Below are 18,588 nucleotides of genomic sequence, written 5' to 3'. Positions count from 1 at the left end.
TCTCATCATTGGCTGTGCATGGGTTTTTACCATTATAACCTGATTGTAATTTTAGTTATGTTTAACTTAATATATATTATATTGCTACGTTTGTATGTTTTTTTAAAACTATCGTATGTATGATTTTTTTTTGTTAATTATGTACTATTCTTGGGAATTGTAAATGGACAATCAGTCTGTAATTCCTGATATCAATAAATTATTATTATTATTATTATTATTATTATTATTATTATTATTATTATTATTATTATTATTATTATTATTATTATTATTATTATTATTATTATTATTATTATTATAAACACAAAAGGAAGGCTGGGTTTTGGATCTTCACCAAGTATTTATTAAACACTGTGAATCCGACGTGTCTCGGCTAGAAGACAATATTTAATACTGACATTTACAGTGACACATGAAATACAAGGCTACTAGTGTCTTCGAACAACAGTACGTTCTGCGCCTTAAGGAAATTATTATGTAAATATTTAGACGATCGTTTGATAAAATGATGTACCCGAAAATAAACTTCAAAATTATTATTAGATTTCATCAATTTTAACTACTTCAAATTAATTATTCATAGAAACGTAATACAGTATTGCTAGCTCTTCATAAGTACAAACAAATTCTTCCAAGTTTATCCAATTACTACAAATCTAGTTTTAATGGCCTAATCATTTTATCACTATGATTCCTTATCTACCTCTCTCTCTCTCTCTCTCTCTCTCTCGATATATATATATATATATATATATATATATATATATATATATATATGTAAATGAAATGAAATTTTTGAGTTTTACGTCCCACGGTTATGCCGGTTAGGCTAAAGGAGACGGTGATGATGAGTGATGAATGAAACGGTGGAATGAAGAAAGTGGGAGGAAACGGGAGAACCCCGAAAAAACCCACGCACACGGTGTTTGTCCACCACAAAGACTATATATATATATGAGTGTGTATATATGTGTGTGTATGTAAGTATTAATTAATGCTTCACTGATATACCGGAATTCTGGAGTGTTCTCATATGTTACAGTATATTAGAATTTCATGTTCCTACTCACATGTACTCTGCTGGTATAATTATCCAAGTTGTCAAGTATCTTTTCTCATGGTGGCTACGAAAGTTATTTTGGGCTGTCCTTTAATCCTTTGCGTGGTTGCCTTGGCAAACCTTTAGGTCGGATAGATGCAAAAAAAAATCAAAATTGCACAAATACTTTATAATTGTGGATGATTGTTTTGGTCTCTAACCAAAAAATTAGTATTGATGCAAATCGATTACACTCGCTGTCTTTTCTTCCAACTAATAAAACGTTAGATAAAATGAATAATCACGCAGTTATTCAGTACTGAAAACATAACACAGTTACTCCATTTTTTATTTTGTTTTTTTACTTACTGAACACTTTGGCTCCGAATATAGATAATTATATCACTGTTTCAGTCTATTGAAATACACACTTTTGAAAAAAGTGACTTAGTAAAACTTTACTAACTTACGATCAAATAGTGTTAATGTGCTATTTTTGTCAAGTAGCCAAAACGGCTATTCAACCGAATTCACTTATTAAACTAAGGATTTTTCAAGAATATGTAAAATGCGTGCCAAAGGCAAAATTGTAGGACAAAAGCACTGGTTCACCGGATCAAAACTTCGGGCAGCCTGCGATACACGCACGTACTTGCGGGTGAGACTCCTGCAGCTGCACAAAGACGTGAAATAAGCTACACGAATAAATTTGGTGATTTTAAATCACGTGACTTAACTTTCATAAGACATCATAATATGAATTAGACTAGTTCGCAAATTTCATTAAATAAAATCTATGCTAAGAATAGCTTCTTTGTCTACTATTATGGATATCTGCGTCAAAATGTTGCAGTCCTTTGTTTATAAGGAGCAAATATCGTAAGTTCAAAAGAAAAGTCTGAACTTAATGAAGAACTCGTAATGTAATATTTATTTTATAAAATAAAATTCAAAATATTGTAATTGACTGCAAAAGTTTTGATCTTAAAGATCAATGCCAATAAAATGTCTAAAATGACCGAGATTAGTGTCGAATCCATAGTTTTCGGGGTCACTACGCTGGTTACTGATCATGACATTTAAGGTCAAATTTAGACACGGCTAAATTTAGCATGTCACAGTTGGCCCCGGGAATTGACAGGTGTAACGCTGAAGACGTTGCTTGTTGTTTATTCTAGTTAGTTCCTTACTTTATGGTCCTCAGTTCTTTATTTCCAATTATTGTGCTTAAACATCGTTCTTCCCTTGCGAAACCGTACACTTCTACCAGTAAAATACGGTACCCATTAAAGCATGAAAAAGTGTGTACTGAATAATATTTGAAAATTAACTATAGGAAATTTCTAATTTCCAAAATGTTTCTCATCATCCTCTTCATAAGGCATAGTTTTTCAGTGGCTTCCGCCTCCTTAATGGTCACTAGTGCTCTCCAAGGGAGTACAGCTAGGCTCGTAAAGTTTATTGTAGTGTATAGCAGTATCTCAAAGATCTAATCAAATCCACTCATTGCTTTAACAACATAGTGGGTTTGCAGAGTACAGTAGAGCGTCGATTATCCGAACGTCGGTCAACCGAACGACCGCTTAACCGAACTGTGTACTCGCTCGCACCTGTTACTCTCCCACTCTACCGTCCATCATCCCCCTCACTCTCAAACCAAGTTTCCCACAGTAGTCGCCGCACTGAGCCACCGCTGGCGGAACATTGCTTCTAATGGGGCCTTCATAAGGCGCTGCTGACCGGCCAAGCCGCCAGTCGCTGTGTTTCAACAATCAGCAAACTTCTTTTTATGAATGAATTTACTGTACAGTACTTCCTTTTGGCAAATAAACATGCACAGTTCGATTATCCGAACAAACCAGTTTTCCGAACACCCATGTCCCCCAATTACTTCGGATAATCGACGCTCTACTGTATATTCTTTCTTCCTTATAGAGAAGCCTTATAGAGGTGACTCAGCGGTAGAGTGTACACTTGTGGTGCGATTGGTCATTGCTTTAATCTCAGTTCGCGCCAAGTGGGTTTTGTGGTGGACAAACACCGTGTGCGTGGGTTATTCTCTAGATTCTTCCGTTTCCTTCCTCTTTCTTCATTCTACCATCTTATTCATTCTCATTATCACCGTCTCCTTTAACTTAACAGTGCATAACTGTGGAACATAGAACTGAAAGATTTCATTTCATTTTTTCTTTTATTTATACTTTCATAGCTATAATAAATAATTTATCATTGACCTGAAGATAGAACAGGAAACGAGAAATAATTATTCAATTACTCATTACAGAAGAAGCAACAACACCACCTATAATAACTACAACGACAGTGGTGCCATCAACAATTTTAACTACAACGGAAACGTAAGTACATGACAATGTATTTAAGTCTTTATTATTATTATTATTATTATTATTATTATTATTATTATTATTATTATTATTATTATTATTATTATTACAAATGTATGATAGACCTCTTTCTATAAAGCACCATTTACAGGTCTTCTTGATAAGGACCACTATTAAGAATTAAGAATTAAAAATTAATTAAGAATTTTCCCACCTGTGGCGACGCATATGCAAATTACGAGCTGCGACCAATAAAAACACTTGGTTCTTATATTCAAGTGCAATATATTACATTACAAATCACTATTTATTACAAAACCAAGACGATGTGGAACTACAAAGAGTTTTATGATCACTTCGTATTCTATTTAGCTTCTAGTTCTTGTATGCATGTTATGTATTTTTAAAGTAAACATGTAGCCCTATAAAGGCGTGCTTAAAATGGAATACTTCCGTTGAGAATATTTGGTATCTTAGATAGATACTAGATTGTGCTATTAATCGAATTAGTTTGCCACCTAATGATTTCCTTTGTAATTCTCTGAAATGTATAAATATTTTCCTTAACGATTTGATAAAATACAATCAGATTTCAGAGGTTCAACTATGCTGCAGAAACTATAACCCAATAATTGTAATTTTTCTTATCACAATACTGGCCTAAAGATATTCCTGTGAAGATCAAAATTCTTCAAAATATCATCTATATTTCAAGAACTTTTATTGACTGCCCTTTCTCAGGATGGTTTGTAGCACAAGTCGTGTTATGTAGCTGGTTAATCACATGGTAAAGTATGATAGTTCAGTGGTATAAATAATTATAATAACCTATGGATTCTAGTATTAAATACAGAAACAAAAACTCTCTATAGAGAGTTTTATATCACTTGTTTCAAGCTCAAGTTGTTCATCAAAGCTCCGTCGTGGCCAAGAAGTTAACGTACGCGCCCTTAGCGTGGGAGGCCTGGGTGCCCAGCGGGATCTCATATAGTCCTGATTGCAATTAAGCTATAGGTCTATGTCTCAAATAGTCTCGCTGCTCAAAGGGACGCTAAACTCAAAATCAAATCAATTCAATTGTTCATTAAATAATCAATAATTAATTTCTGTATTCTATTTATAGATTTTAATAATATTAAAATTAATGATTTTTTTTTTATCTTCAAGGAAATTTTCAAACCAATATTGTGATAATAATTAATATGTGCTCTTTACGTTCCAATAGCAATTGTAGTATTTCTGCTTACTTTTGATAGTATTTTGAAAGCTATGGAGTTAAGATCAATAAATAAAAAGATTACCAATCATCTAATATACAAAAATAAAATTAGGGTTTTTGTGTGTATCATTTAAGCGTGAAACTTGCTTTTCAGGCCAATACCTCCACCCACTGTCCCACCTCTTACTTGCGTACCTGATTGGACAGAATGGATGGATTCCAATAAACCAGATTCCAGTGGAGAGTTCGAAAGAATTGAAGTTCTACGTCAAACGTACTCTTTCTGCCCTAATTACATGATCACTGAGGCTGAATGTCGCACCGTTGACGAGAAGGAACCGTCAGAGACGAGGGACGAGCATGCTGTTTGTGATGTACATGGTCTCACATGCAAGAATGGTAGGAATTATTATTATTTTTTAAAAATTTTCTTTCTCTATTCAGCGTGAAAAGAACGCGTTCTGTTCCTTGTTTCCTCGATTTTGAGTCAATAAGATCCTTTCAAGGTAATCAACTCTGTGTTTTTCAGATAATATTTTTAATGAGAATAGTTTAGCAATATATAGTGTATAATAGTCGTTAACAATGTATACGGTATGAGAATATTTTAACAATTTATAGTATATAATAATCGTTAACAATGTATATGACACTAGTTTAAGAATTTATAGTATGTAATAGTCGTTAACAATGTGTATGAGAATAGTTTAACAATGTATAGTATATAATAATCGTTAACAAAGTATATGAGAATAGTTTAACAATTTATAATATATAATAGTCGTTAACAACGTACCTAGAATAGTTTAACAATGTACCTAGGTATAGTATATAATAGTCGTTAATAATGTATATGAGAATAGTTTAACAATTTATAGTATATAATAGTCGTTAACAATGTATATGAGATTAGTTTAACAATTTATAGTATATAATAGTCTTTAACAATGTATATAAGACTAGTTTAACAATTTATAGTATGTAATGGTCGTTAATAATGTATATGAGAATAGTTTAACAATTTATAGTATGTAATAGTCGTTAACAATGTATATGAGAATAGTTTAACAATTTATAATATACAGTAGTCGTTAATAATGTATATGAGAATGTATTAACAAATGGAGGAGAGAACAGATTTTTAGTACACTAACTCCTCTGTAAATGTGAATTCAATAATATACAAAGAGTGAAAAAGTGCATCACTGGACCGAAACTCGTACCCGAGACTTTCGACATGCTGTGCCGTTGTGTTAACCACTTTGCTACTATCTAGTCCGCTCCCTGAACAGCCATACACCCTCTCTCTCGTGAAGTCGGTGTTCTTTCATTCAGACCACATGGATTGTACCACAACTTCCTATTGTACTTGGACAATCCAGTGTCTACATTCAAAAAACCTCTGACGATGGTAGCGTAGTTGTTTATAGTAAAATCGCTCAAACCGTACAAAGGAAGCGGAACACTATTGAAGGAAACCGCGTGTTTCTTTGTTACATGGGAGGGATAATTCAACATGTCCTTCCAGTTGAGGGTGGCCTGCCAGTTGACCTGCTGAAAAAGAAAGCGATGTTGCAATTTTCACCCTCTTGCCTACTGATTCTTCAGTAGTCTTCGCAGAAAGACAGATTTATTTAGTTTTTTCGTTACTTTTGTTTTCATTGCATCCTCCTCCTTCCATCTCCTTTAGCTTGAAGGGCATAATTGTGGGACGTTAAACTGAAATATTTCATTTAATTTGAATTCATTTTGGATATGTTGTAATGAAGAGAAAAAAGAAATCAATCATTAGTTTCATGATATGTGCTTATATTACTCTTAAATATAGCATATTGTTAATATTATGTAACTTCCATAACGATAACGCTTGTACGGACCAAACATGTTAAGTGGTTCGCTCATGTCCTCCCCCCCCCCCTTGCAATGCAGTGCCGCAAACGCCCGATGAGAAAAAATACAATCTTTCTTTGCCACTTCCAGAAATCCGTCCTTGACCGCCCCTGTCCATACTGTTATACTGAATTCCTTTAATGATTGTTGTGTTTTATTATTATTATTATTATTATTATTATTATTATTATTATTATTATTATTATTATTATTATTATTATTATATGATGTATCCATCGATAATAAAAGTTTAGCGATGGCAACAACGTATTACTTCGACACCGAACACGTGCCATTTATGGCTTATTTGGAGTGTTATTTATAAGGGCGGTTACGGTAAATTTTCTGCTTGAGTACAAACTAAGCTGGTTGGGGACCAATAGAACGTCTCGACTACACGCATCAGGTAGGATGCCGAGGACCCAGGGCTCAATTTTCGTTCCAGTCACCCGCTTTTTTACTCTTAATGTATATGAGGATAATTTAATAATGTATAGTATATGTAAACCTACCAAACTTAATTGCTGCATTCTTATTTTACGTACTTCTCCAGGTGTCCTACTGGTCAGGGGAAATGGTGCACATCAGGGAAACTCAAGGGAAAAGACTGGAAATTTGGGAAAGTCAGGGAAATTTTATAAAATATATTTTTCTAACATTGATTGTACACCAATTAGCCAAACATTATAATCCCTATTTGGTAAGGTAATTGAAATGCTGCATTCTTATTTTACGTACTTCTCCAGGTGTCCTACTGGTCAGGGAAAATGGTGCAGGTGAGGGAAACTCGGGGAAAAAGACTGGAAATCGGAGAAAGGCAGGGAAATTTTATAAAATATATTTTTCTAATATTAATTGTACACCAATTAGCCAAATATTATAATATCTATTTGGTAAGGTAATTGAAATGTACGTATGAGCAATTAATTACTATTTGTCTCTACAGAATAAATGTTCTCATATATAAATATTCACCGTTACTTATTCCTTATTTATATGTCAACGTCACCCAACACCTTTCATGAAAGTCAGGGAATTTCCCACCAAAGGTCAGGAAAGTCAGGAAAAGTCAGGGAAATAGATTTCTCCAGATTAGTAGGAATCCTGTTCTCACATGCACAGAATTACCATTTAATTTATTTTTTTTTTCAAGCCCAAGTGGTTTCTTTGTCATAAAACATATATATTTCTTTTACAAAGTATGACGTCAGCTAAATAGAAGTGGATATTGATTTTCTCGTGGACCAGTCGAATTGAAGGGTGGTTTTTCCCACTAGCCTCATCAGAGAACTAATTTGCTAAAAGTACTCTTCTGTCGAAAATTTTGCTTAGCCGCGCCTGTACAAGGGTTAATACCAACGTATTATTTTTTTCTGTAACTAATTGTTATGTTTGGTTGTTATGTTGTAGGACGTGGCGATATGATGTGTGACGACTATGAAGTACGATTCAAATGTAATTGTCAGTGCCTAGATCATCTAGGGATGGAATCACGAGAAATAAAGGCAAGTGACGTCTGCAGTTGCATCGTAATTTTCATTATTCCAAACTTTTTTCTTTTCATAAATGTATTTGAACAGATATAATTTTTCCTTTTGTGTTTGTTTTCTATAATGTACATCTCATACTATGTGCTGTTTATTTTGAATCTACATTCATAGTTACGTAGTGAAATACTTATCAGTATGACTACTACGTATTTTATATAATGATACTTTTGTAAGCGGTAAGCAAACAGTTGGTCCTTCCATTCACGTGCAATTCGTTAATTTCTGGAAAACAAACAAAATATGACTTAAATCACTGTAGCTTTAACCCTTTAATATATTACATTACAGATTGTTATTTATTACGAAACTGTGACTTACACCACTGTAATTTTAACCCCTTCATATATTACATTACAGATTGCTATTCATTACGAAACTGTGACTTACACCACTGTAACTTTAACCCGCTCATATATTACATTTAAGATTGCTATTCATTACGAAACCGTGGCTTACACAACTGTAAATTTAACCCGTTCATATATTACATTACAAATTGCTATTTATTACGAAATCAAGACGTTGAGAAACTATAAAGATTTTTATAACCATTTTGTGTTCTCTCTAGTTACTAGTTACTGGACACATCTTATGTATCTTTTTAATAACACGTATAAAATCTCCATTTTCAGGACGAGCAGTTGAGTTTCTCTAGTTACAATATCGTTGACGATTTAGCTGATGCCGGAAGACTTAATGGTGAGAGAGCATGGGTGGCGGCTAACACAGATGTACCCAATGAATGGGTTCAAGTAAGTATTTTTTTCAAAATGTATACATAGAATCCCAGGTTTAATTTCTGAGGGGAACGATTTTTTTTTAACGATGACACATTGTCGTGAGAATACGTACGTTTACTTCAACAAAGAAGTAACAGATTGTGGGTAAAGTTTGCTACTGATAACGTCGTTGAAGTCAATGTCCTGACAACACCTTAGTCAGTTGAACATAAACTATGTCAACGGTGAGAACTTTCACGAACTACATTGTCACAATTATTATTATTATTATTATTATTATTAGTAGTAGTAGTAGTAGTAGCAGTAGTAGTAGTAGTAGTAGTAGTGCCGATATTACGTATTTTTTTTCACTCCTCATCTGAACAGATGATGTAATAATATCGAACCTTCCAAGTACATTACTGTTTCTCTGTGTATTTTTCCTCTATTCTGGGATTTCAAGGAAGTTTCTTAACATTTTGCATATTTCCAGTATTACAATCTTCTGTACCATCTTTATGTTTTTTTTTTTTTTTTTAATTCCAATGGTTTCAAACGTCTTTTTCAACGGCTTGTGAGCCACTTTGATATCCGATATTATTATTAGTATTATGTTCATTTTTTGCTCTGTTTTCCATTTTTCTCTTGTGTTTTATGCTGATTGCTTGTATTTCCTGCTTTTTTCTTTATGTGCTTTCTGCAAATGTGTTGTGTTTGGTATTGTAAAGTCTGTTATGTGTATTTATTTTTCTTTGCTTATTACTCTGATGTTCCAGGTCGTTATGGGGGTCACGGTGACGTAGTGGTAAAGCGTTCACCTCTATTGCGTAGGGTCCTGGTTCAATCAAGTAGGTTTTACGGTGGAGAACTACTGTCCGCTTGGGCTGGGGAGTCTCCCGTTTCCTCCAACTTTTTTTTCCATCCTTTCGTTCATTGACATCATCATAATCTCCTTTAATCTACACAATATATCCGTGGGAAATAACCACGGATTTCATTTTATTTTTCAACCCGTTATCTTATACTTTTTTGCCGGTTAGTATTGTTCTGTCCCAATAGTTTGTTTTGTTTCTTTTAGGATAATATTTGCAATCTATAAAAAAAGAAAGTGACTATGTTTATGACTTAATAACTCTTGAATCACCTGACCTATCTCAATCAAATTTTCAACCTAGATGAGGTTCGAACCTGGGATGGTTTCTATCATTTCACTTTGATGGTGCAACTTAGGGGAGGGGACGGAGGAGGGGGAAGATATATATATAAAAATGATGGAAAATGACCGATTCTAGTGTCGAATTCATAATTTTCGGGGTTGCTGAGATGAGCAGTGACAACTTCGATATCGTTTAAATTCAAACTCAGTCCCGCAACTTAGGAAATGAGGAGGGGAGATATATAAAAATGATCGAATATGTCCTATATTTGTGTCAAATCCATAGTTTTCGGGGTTGCTGAGAGTAACAGTGACACTTCTAATGTTGTTTAAATCCAAACTCAGTTCCTTATGTCCAAAATGAAACGTGTTCTCCCCGTGCGAAAAACAGATATTCTGATATTACAGTATTTTTGGTATTATTCTATTATTATTATTATTATTATTATTATTATTATTATTATTATTATTATTATTATTATTATTATTGAAATGAGCAAGGAATAGGATTCTTATCTCCTTTACAACTTACAAAACGTAATCCATAATAACTTTTGTAAAGACTTTCTAGTTTTAATGAAGCTTATATCTTTGAAGCTTAAAAACTAAAACAGACCATTACTTAGAATTAAAATCTATCGAGACAAGGAAATGAAGTGAAATGCTTTCAATTAAAAACAATTAAAAAAATGAAGGAAAACTTTTACATTTAGTTCAAAGCCTTTTGAATCTGCTGTTTTAAACATATACCAGAGTATAATTGACTTATATTTATTGTAGGTTGATCTGGAAGAAATAAAGGAGATCACGGGAGTAATAATCCAAGGAAATCCAAAATCAGAAGAATGGGTGGAGTACTTCACCGTATCATTCAGCAATGATGGGATGTCTTGGTATACATTGATGGAAAAGGACACCAATTGGCCCCAGGTATGAATGATTAGCGTTTAACCCCATAGAAGAAACGGTTATTTTAAACCAGTCTTTTTTTAGAGGCAAAAAAATGAAACTGAATTTTTATTATATTACAATATATACCTAAAATACAACCAACCTTAATATGTGTATTGCATAGAATGACTTACTTGGCAATCTAAACACAAATGAGGCTTATAAACCACATGCATTATCTCAGTCCGGGTTTTGTATTTATATACCACACTCGTCCTCAATATAATGATTGACTGTGCGTTAATATGCCACGCCTGTCTCTGAAAGGTTTAGGAATGGTTGTCAGTTTCTTCAAAGACTAAAAAGAACTCCGTAAAAACACCCAAACTTATGATTGGTTATTGATTGACTTATTTGACAAATTAAACGCAAATGAGGCTTATAAGCCACATATATCCTGAGGAACGGGGTTTGTTTAAAATAAAAATCGTATTGATTGTTTATTGACATTTTAATGTTACAAAATAAATTACGAACAAGAAAACTATTTACTTACGTCATACTCAAAACTTAAATGCTTTCAAGCTCCTGTATATTACAAATTAACATATAGTACATAACATTGCAAAATAGTTGCTAAAATTATAGTACATTTTTTTTGTTTCCAAATATGTTGTAAATTAAAAGGAATATTTCGAATTAAAGACAGTGATATACAGACAATGTTTTAATTTATTGATTCATTTTAGGCAGTAGAAAAAAATTCATAATTGTAATTATTTTATTTTTATCTTTTGAATGCCGTTTTGTATTAGCAGAATATGCTTTTGTTGTAACTAACTTCGAGTAATTGAAGATATTTCTCCCGATTGGGGGAAATACATGAATAATTCAGGTCAAATTAAATCTTTGAGAGACATGGAATATTCTCTAGAGGATTAGACAACATTATCAATTTTTATTTACCTAAAATTGGAGTGTTGGTCAGATGTAGATCTTTCTTCTTTATTTTTTGTTTTATGAATATTCATTAGATCACAATAATAATAAGTATCTTACGGTATACTTATCAAGAAAGTATGATCTTTTAACAATGAAATAATTAAAGAGTTAAAACACAGTGTTCTGTATTGGACAGAAAATTACTGCCTTTCTAGTCACTCTCAGAGAAAACTGAATTAAAATTAGAGAGAAAAGAATATATAGGGTATATGTACACAGATATACTGATGACTGTCCAACGGAATATTCAGATAATATTATCGTATGTCAACTATTTGGATCGAAATCCGGACGCTGACATACATGCATTCACCTATACATAGCTGAGAGAATAATAAACATATCTAGTGTGGGGGCTAATATTTATACTTATAATAACCTCAATCATTAAGTTCAAATTAGTGCAAACAAATGACTAGAGACGAAGCTTTTTCCCAACAATTTTGATATTTTGTATTATTAGAGTACGTTTGTTTTATCTTGGCACGCTTCCCGCCAGTGCACTTGGTCGGCTTTTAAACATTTTCTGCTAGTACTCACGTGAACGTTTTAATCCAATAGACATCTTATTGGCTTTGTCGTGTAGGTGACGTTAGTCATCTGCCAGCCCATCAAATGAGGTCATTGCTATTTGGCGGGTATTTGAAGTGCTTAGTTGCTTGAAGCGGTAGTAAAGTGTATATCTAATGCAAAAATGAGGATATACCTTGATTAGGTGTACATTCTAGCCAATGTAGTCACTGAAATATAGAAATGAATGCAAAAATTTAAACACTCCTTCTAACGTTATCCTTAGTTAAAGGATAACATGCAGGAAGACATTACCAATTCTTATTTTAAATTTGTTCTCCTGTTAGTAACAATCATATTATACATGGAAAAGAATCTCTCTGCATTACTCGAAACTGGAAACCATATTGAACGTAACGAGCTAACAGCAGACAGTAGTTCACAGGAAACCAAAACAACATGATACGTAACCAAATGCAGTTGAGTTTGTTCCTCTAATCACTGTCTTAACTTAGATTTTAGGAGTGTTGTTTTTTCCTGGTAACACTGTAATTTTTATGGATGACAACACTGAAAATCCTTCAGGTTCATATTTTCTGTTGTAGAATAACATTATTGTGGTAAGTTGCATTTCATTATCTTCTTTCGCTGATGAATAAACAAGCAAAAGAAAAATGGTAAATTTTGTATTATTTTTAGTAAGGCAGGCTCTTAACGAAAAAGTTTCGTCTCTACAAATGACTTACTAGTTAGTTAGAAATGACTTAATTAAATGTAACTCGAGACATCAGATTTTGTTAATTAACCAGAACTGATGCTGTGGTCTTCTGCTACTTAAGTGGATAATGACTAATCATCCGCAAATTGAGAAATGAGTTTTGACGGAAGAAAAGATTGACAATTTTGAGTCGAATGTAAGCAATATGTTAATTAGTCATCAGCCAGATCTGTATTCACCAAAGTTCTTTCAGTTAGAATGATGAAGTAGATCTTGCCTTTTCCATGGACACAGTACACTCTCTCGACTCGTCTACCAAATCAGTCCACCGCACTTCTCTTCCTAGTTTTGGTGGTGTTATTACTTTTCCGCTTACTTTAACATTGCAAGAATTTCCTGATTGCTCGAAGTGGGAAGTGTTTCCGATTTAGGCCAACACATTACTACGTAAGTTTCATTATAGAAGGAATGTTCTGTCTGTACATAATTTTAAGGTGAACTGTTACTATTATTAAAATTTCTTGTATGTCTTGTAGTAGATAGTTAAACAGAAACTTTCCATGTAGTGTTACGCTTACTAAATTTGCCTAACTACATATAAACATTCTCATATATAAACTATAAATCAATTCTGCAAATAAACCATTATCAAAATGTGCCACTGGACATGTACTTTAATACCAAGTATGATTTTCACTCAAAATGCCATCAATATAAACATATACATAAAATTTAGGTAATACAAACAAATACCTAGTATATTCCTGCAAAAGTCATATCAACGAACATAACACGCATAGTGAATACAATTCTTTCTTCTTTTAATCTGTTTTGATTGCCAATACTAACATACTTAACACATTTTGCCAATCTCCCAACATGAACCAAAACTTGAGGTATTTTGTTACATAATTTTAAGATGCTACATGACTTCCTTAATTGATCTGAAGACGTGAATGATCGCACAGCACCAGTCTAAAGGTTGAATTTTATTTGATTTAAAATATGAATGATTTACCAAGTATTGAGATAATATTTAATTAAATATCTATTTCTTTTTACCAATTCATTTCTGTCATATTACAATATAATTATTCTTTTCCCTTGCAATATCAAAAATTGTTTACTAAATGTTTTGATTTTAAAGTACATTCGTGTTTTATTTATTTCCTTTCAATACTTGAACACTAATATATTTCTAAGGAAGATTAGAATATAGACTAATTAAACACTGTAGTTTAAATCCTTCATTTCTTAATAATCTCCATGTATGGATTTATAGTCTGATGTCTTAGAAATTCTGATAGTTTTCTTTAAAAAATAAAATCTTGATTTTATTTTTTAGAATTTCCATGGGAACAGTGACCAGAATACACCCAAGAAAGTACTGTTTCCTGAACCAATCTACTCTCAATACATTAGAATCATACCTCTGATGTATCACAAATGGATCAGCATGAGATTTGAACTTCTTGGATGTGACGTAGGTACGTTGATTTTAGTTGATAATTTTTCATGGGCGTTTAATATCAGGAAACAGAAATATGAAGAAATTCTAATTTGGATGTATAAATCATAAAGAAACAACGAAATTTGCTTGTAAGCTATTATCGATACAATTAATATTTATGAATATCAGGCATATAACGAAGAGAAACAGACCCAATAAATGTTAGTCAAGGGGTTATAATGCGATGAGTGATCTTCAAATTTCGATTAATTTCTATCTTTCTGTTGTTGCGTGCAGCTTGATGTATGCGTGCTATCATTTCACGTTTTGTATACAACTTCAATATTGCCAATTTTGTGTGAGCCATGTACAGATAGGGTTGCCAACTGGCCGGTTTTTCACCGGCCTGGCCGGAAATATTGCTGTTGTTTTGATTAAAGCCGGTGACCGGTACAAACTTCTTCCCAGCCCATTATGGCCGGTTTTTTCAAACTTATATCTAGTTTAAAGTATAGACTTAAAAAGTAACTTTCATTCTGTAAGTCCAAAGCTGTCACCTTTCACTATCTATCAACGATTAATATATTTTGTTTATCTGTTTACATAATTTTAAAGAGATGACAGGGACTATATCACGTAAAATTTGAAATTTACTTGTAAAGAATTTTACACATTTATTGAGAGTTAAAAAGGACTTCTTAAAGTAATTTCCTGTAATTGAAGTATAAGTTTAAAGAATAAATTTCATTTTCCAAATTCAAAATTGTCACGTGAAGATTAATTTGTTCTTTTTTTCGATAATTTTAAAGAGGTGGTGATTAATACAATAAAATGATCAATGCCGATTTCAGTTTCTTATCTATAGTAGGGATGGCCAATTCCGGAAAGTGAAATTTCCGGAAAATTTTGGCCATTGCTAATTTATAGCACATTGTATCTATTAAACTTATTAGTGTATGTACTAAGGATAGAGATGCAAGGGCTCGGAAAAAAACCGGCTTTTTTGGAAAAAAACTCGGTTTTTTCTGCTTTGCTTTTTTGCTTCGGAAATTTTGGGCTTTTTTCAAAATACTGTTTTAAATTGATAAAACAGACTTTGTATCGCTTCTCTATAACACAAAAAACCATTTAATTAATGGTTGATGCTGATAATAATATAAAACATCGAAAATAAACTATGAATTTCCAAAAAATATTTCAAACAATTTTTCTTCAACATATTTACATTATGAATTCCACAGGATTAACCAATGTATATAATAAGAATTTTTTAACCTCCTATATACAAAAGTAAGCAGAGTTGGCAAGAACCGTGGATGTTTTTGAAAATGCCAAAAACCCGTTTTTTGGGGGATGTTTAAACCAGGCTTTTTTGGTTTAAACCAGGCTTTTTTGACTTAGATTTTTTGCTTTATGTATTTATATTACATATTCACAGAAATAAGTTTGTTTCGCCTTGATGTTATTATGCAACAGCGGAGTTATGCCGGAAGAACTCCCATAAGCTTAAAGAAGTGCGGTCAGTAAATTTCTTAAGTTGAGAATCTCCCGCCCTAGCCATTGGGAAAATCCCGTCATTACTTGAAATGTAAGACAATAACGGGAAAATCCTGTTATTGCTTTGCATGTAAAATTTAAAGGTCAACGTGCCATAATCAGTACGCTAAAACTGAGGTATTAAATTACAAATTTAGTACCGGTACGTAGATATCATTGAAAGTCCAATCCAAGCTAATGTTGGAAGCTACGTAGGCAATCGATAAATTTTGCCAATTTCTATCAATATATTTAAGCAATATTGTCTTCTTTATAAAACAACACGCATTTAGGCATGTAGAAATATACAATTTGGTTTGTTTCGTATATTTAGGCTTAACATCCTTACGAAATACCGAGGTTATCAAGGAGAAGACTTTTGCTTAAAGTGACATCCGAACCGCTACTTGGGTTACGCATGAAAGGTTTGTGGTTCGACCGAGAATTGAACATGGGACACCTTGATTAAAAGGTGAAAGGGAAATAAAACTATTGCAGGTGGTTTGATATCTGGAAACGTTACCATGAAGTTCACACGATTCGCATTTTTCATTCTTTTTATTTTTGTGGTTTAAACCAGTTATTAAAAAAAAAAAAAAAAAGTTGGTGCAAACCAGCCAACCCTAAAAATAAACACTTCTTTTTAAAGAATACACAAATAACTAGCAAAATAGTATGTAGTATTTTTACTTCAAAATATTCCATTCCCTCTTTTTGAAACAAAATAAAATTAAAATAAAACATAAGAGAAATACTTAGATTTATATGATACACTTAAAGGCTGCACATCTAGAGCTTTTGGTTCTGTATATTCTTGAAATTCTACAGTTAAGTTTTATAGAACCACCATCACAGTTTACCCAATCCTCAAGTTTTCTGAATTTTTAACAAGAGGGATTCAACATATTACGGAACTCGCCCCCCTTCCAAAAAAAGACTACGGAATATATTTAAGTTAAGCTAAATACAACTGCACAACAAACATGACTGAGTGATTAGCTTTTGCGCTTCTATCAGGAAGTCCGGGATTCAACCAGCATTCGACCATTCTGACAAAGCTTTTCTTCATTCCATCTGTGAATGTAGAAATAGTGCGTGTACTGTGAGTTGGGCGACTTCCTTTTTTATTGTTTTTAAATCGTTATTATTACTAATTACCAGCAGTGACGGTTTTGCGAAGGTTAGGGGGGCGGTCTTTCGGACTGAAGCCCGTTCCCAAAGTTACGGAATGTCTGCAACAAACGAAATATCTATTATTTATGCCTTTACTCATAAACTTTAAGCTCCCGTCAAATAAAAATTACGAATGTTTAAAAAAACTAAACATTAGTAAGAAACCCTTCCCAAAATACTTTTCTAAATCCGCCACTGATTCTCAGTATAAAATGATTTTTAAAGTTGTATCCGGAAGATTATTGCTAAACATATAAACGAAACGAAATATTAGTTATGCCTGTACTCATAAACTTCAAGCACCTCCCAAATAAAATTAGGACATTTTAGAAAACGAAACAATCAAAGAAATCCCTCCCAAAGTACTTTTCTAAATTCGCTACTGATTATTTGTATAAATTGGTATTCAAGGTTGTATCAGGAAAATTATTGCTAAATCATTGCACAACTACAGTATAACAGAAATGTGGAAGTACGGTTTGACGGACATATTGAAAAACGTATATAGGAAAACGTAAGTTTAACTTTTGTGCTAGAAGCTAGAGTACTAAGCTCTTAGAAATGAAACACGGATGACAAACTAGAGAAGAAAAAAGATGTCGATAACTCAAAAGTTAAAATAAAGTTAAATAGCCTCTAAAATTACCCTCAAATACTACATTCTTCATGTTAGCTTTAATTCGTAAAACATGTGCTTCATCCATCTTGATGGTGAATTTCAGAGCGAAATATCACATTCAGGTCATGGAATTCTTATCTAACTATAGAATATACTATAAGAAAGCTATTTAGATAGAAAAATCATGAAGTTGAAAAAAAGCCAAAATTTCCAAAATTCTCGTTTTTTTCCCAAAAAAGCCGGCTTTTATGTGAAAAAAACCATCGATTCAAAAAAGCCGGCTTTTTTGCATCTCTAACTAAGGATATGCAGAATACAGGTGCTAATGCACTTTTGTTCACGATAGTATTTTCCTTCCCATGCGGGGGGAAGGGGGAGGGGTCCGAACAGAGATTCTTGACACTTAGACCTATATCTTAGGGAATATTGAGGGGGCGCCGGTTTTTCTATTTTCCATAGTTGGCAACCCTATGTACAGAATGTAATTATTTCAATTTTGTGAGACCCATGTAGGCTATAGAATGTAGCGTAATTATTTCAGTTTTGTGTGAGAAATGTAGAGAATGCTGCGTAATTATTAGTTGTCTTAGCAGAATCGATATACCAGTCAAAAAAAATTAAGGAATTTTGTTGCAGCTCTTTATTCAAAGAATATAAGTACATACTTACTTGATCGCCTTCAAAGTAGACTTCTTCGGAACACAAACACTTGCTCCACTACTCCTGCCAATGCTGGAAATACAGACAAAAGTTCTCTTTTGGTACCGT

General features: G+C 32.9%; 1 protein-coding gene across 1 annotated transcript in view; it reads left to right on the top strand.

Moving 5' to 3' along the window:
- Hml (hemolectin) overlaps window positions 1-18,588 on the top strand; it is a 403,631-nt gene that overhangs the window by 101,838 nt on the left and 283,205 nt on the right. The window contains exons 29-34 of the mRNA XM_081740590.1: window positions 3,327-3,399; window positions 4,761-5,005; window positions 7,907-8,001; window positions 8,679-8,798; window positions 10,702-10,851; window positions 14,388-14,529. Coding sequence (XP_081596716.1) covers window positions 3,327-3,399; window positions 4,761-5,005; window positions 7,907-8,001; window positions 8,679-8,798; window positions 10,702-10,851; window positions 14,388-14,529 — 825 coding nt within the window. The remainder of the gene's footprint in view (window positions 1-3,326; window positions 3,400-4,760; window positions 5,006-7,906; window positions 8,002-8,678; window positions 8,799-10,701; window positions 10,852-14,387; window positions 14,530-18,588) is intronic.

This window comes from Thermobia domestica, chromosome 15, assembly GCF_964235325.1.
Source record: "Thermobia domestica chromosome 15, izTheDome1.hap1.1, whole genome shotgun sequence".
NCBI classification, from domain to species: Eukaryota; Metazoa; Arthropoda; class Insecta; order Zygentoma; family Lepismatidae; genus Thermobia; species Thermobia domestica.
The sequence above is the reverse complement of the archived record's forward strand: the minus strand, read 5'-3'. Positions and strand labels throughout refer to the sequence as shown.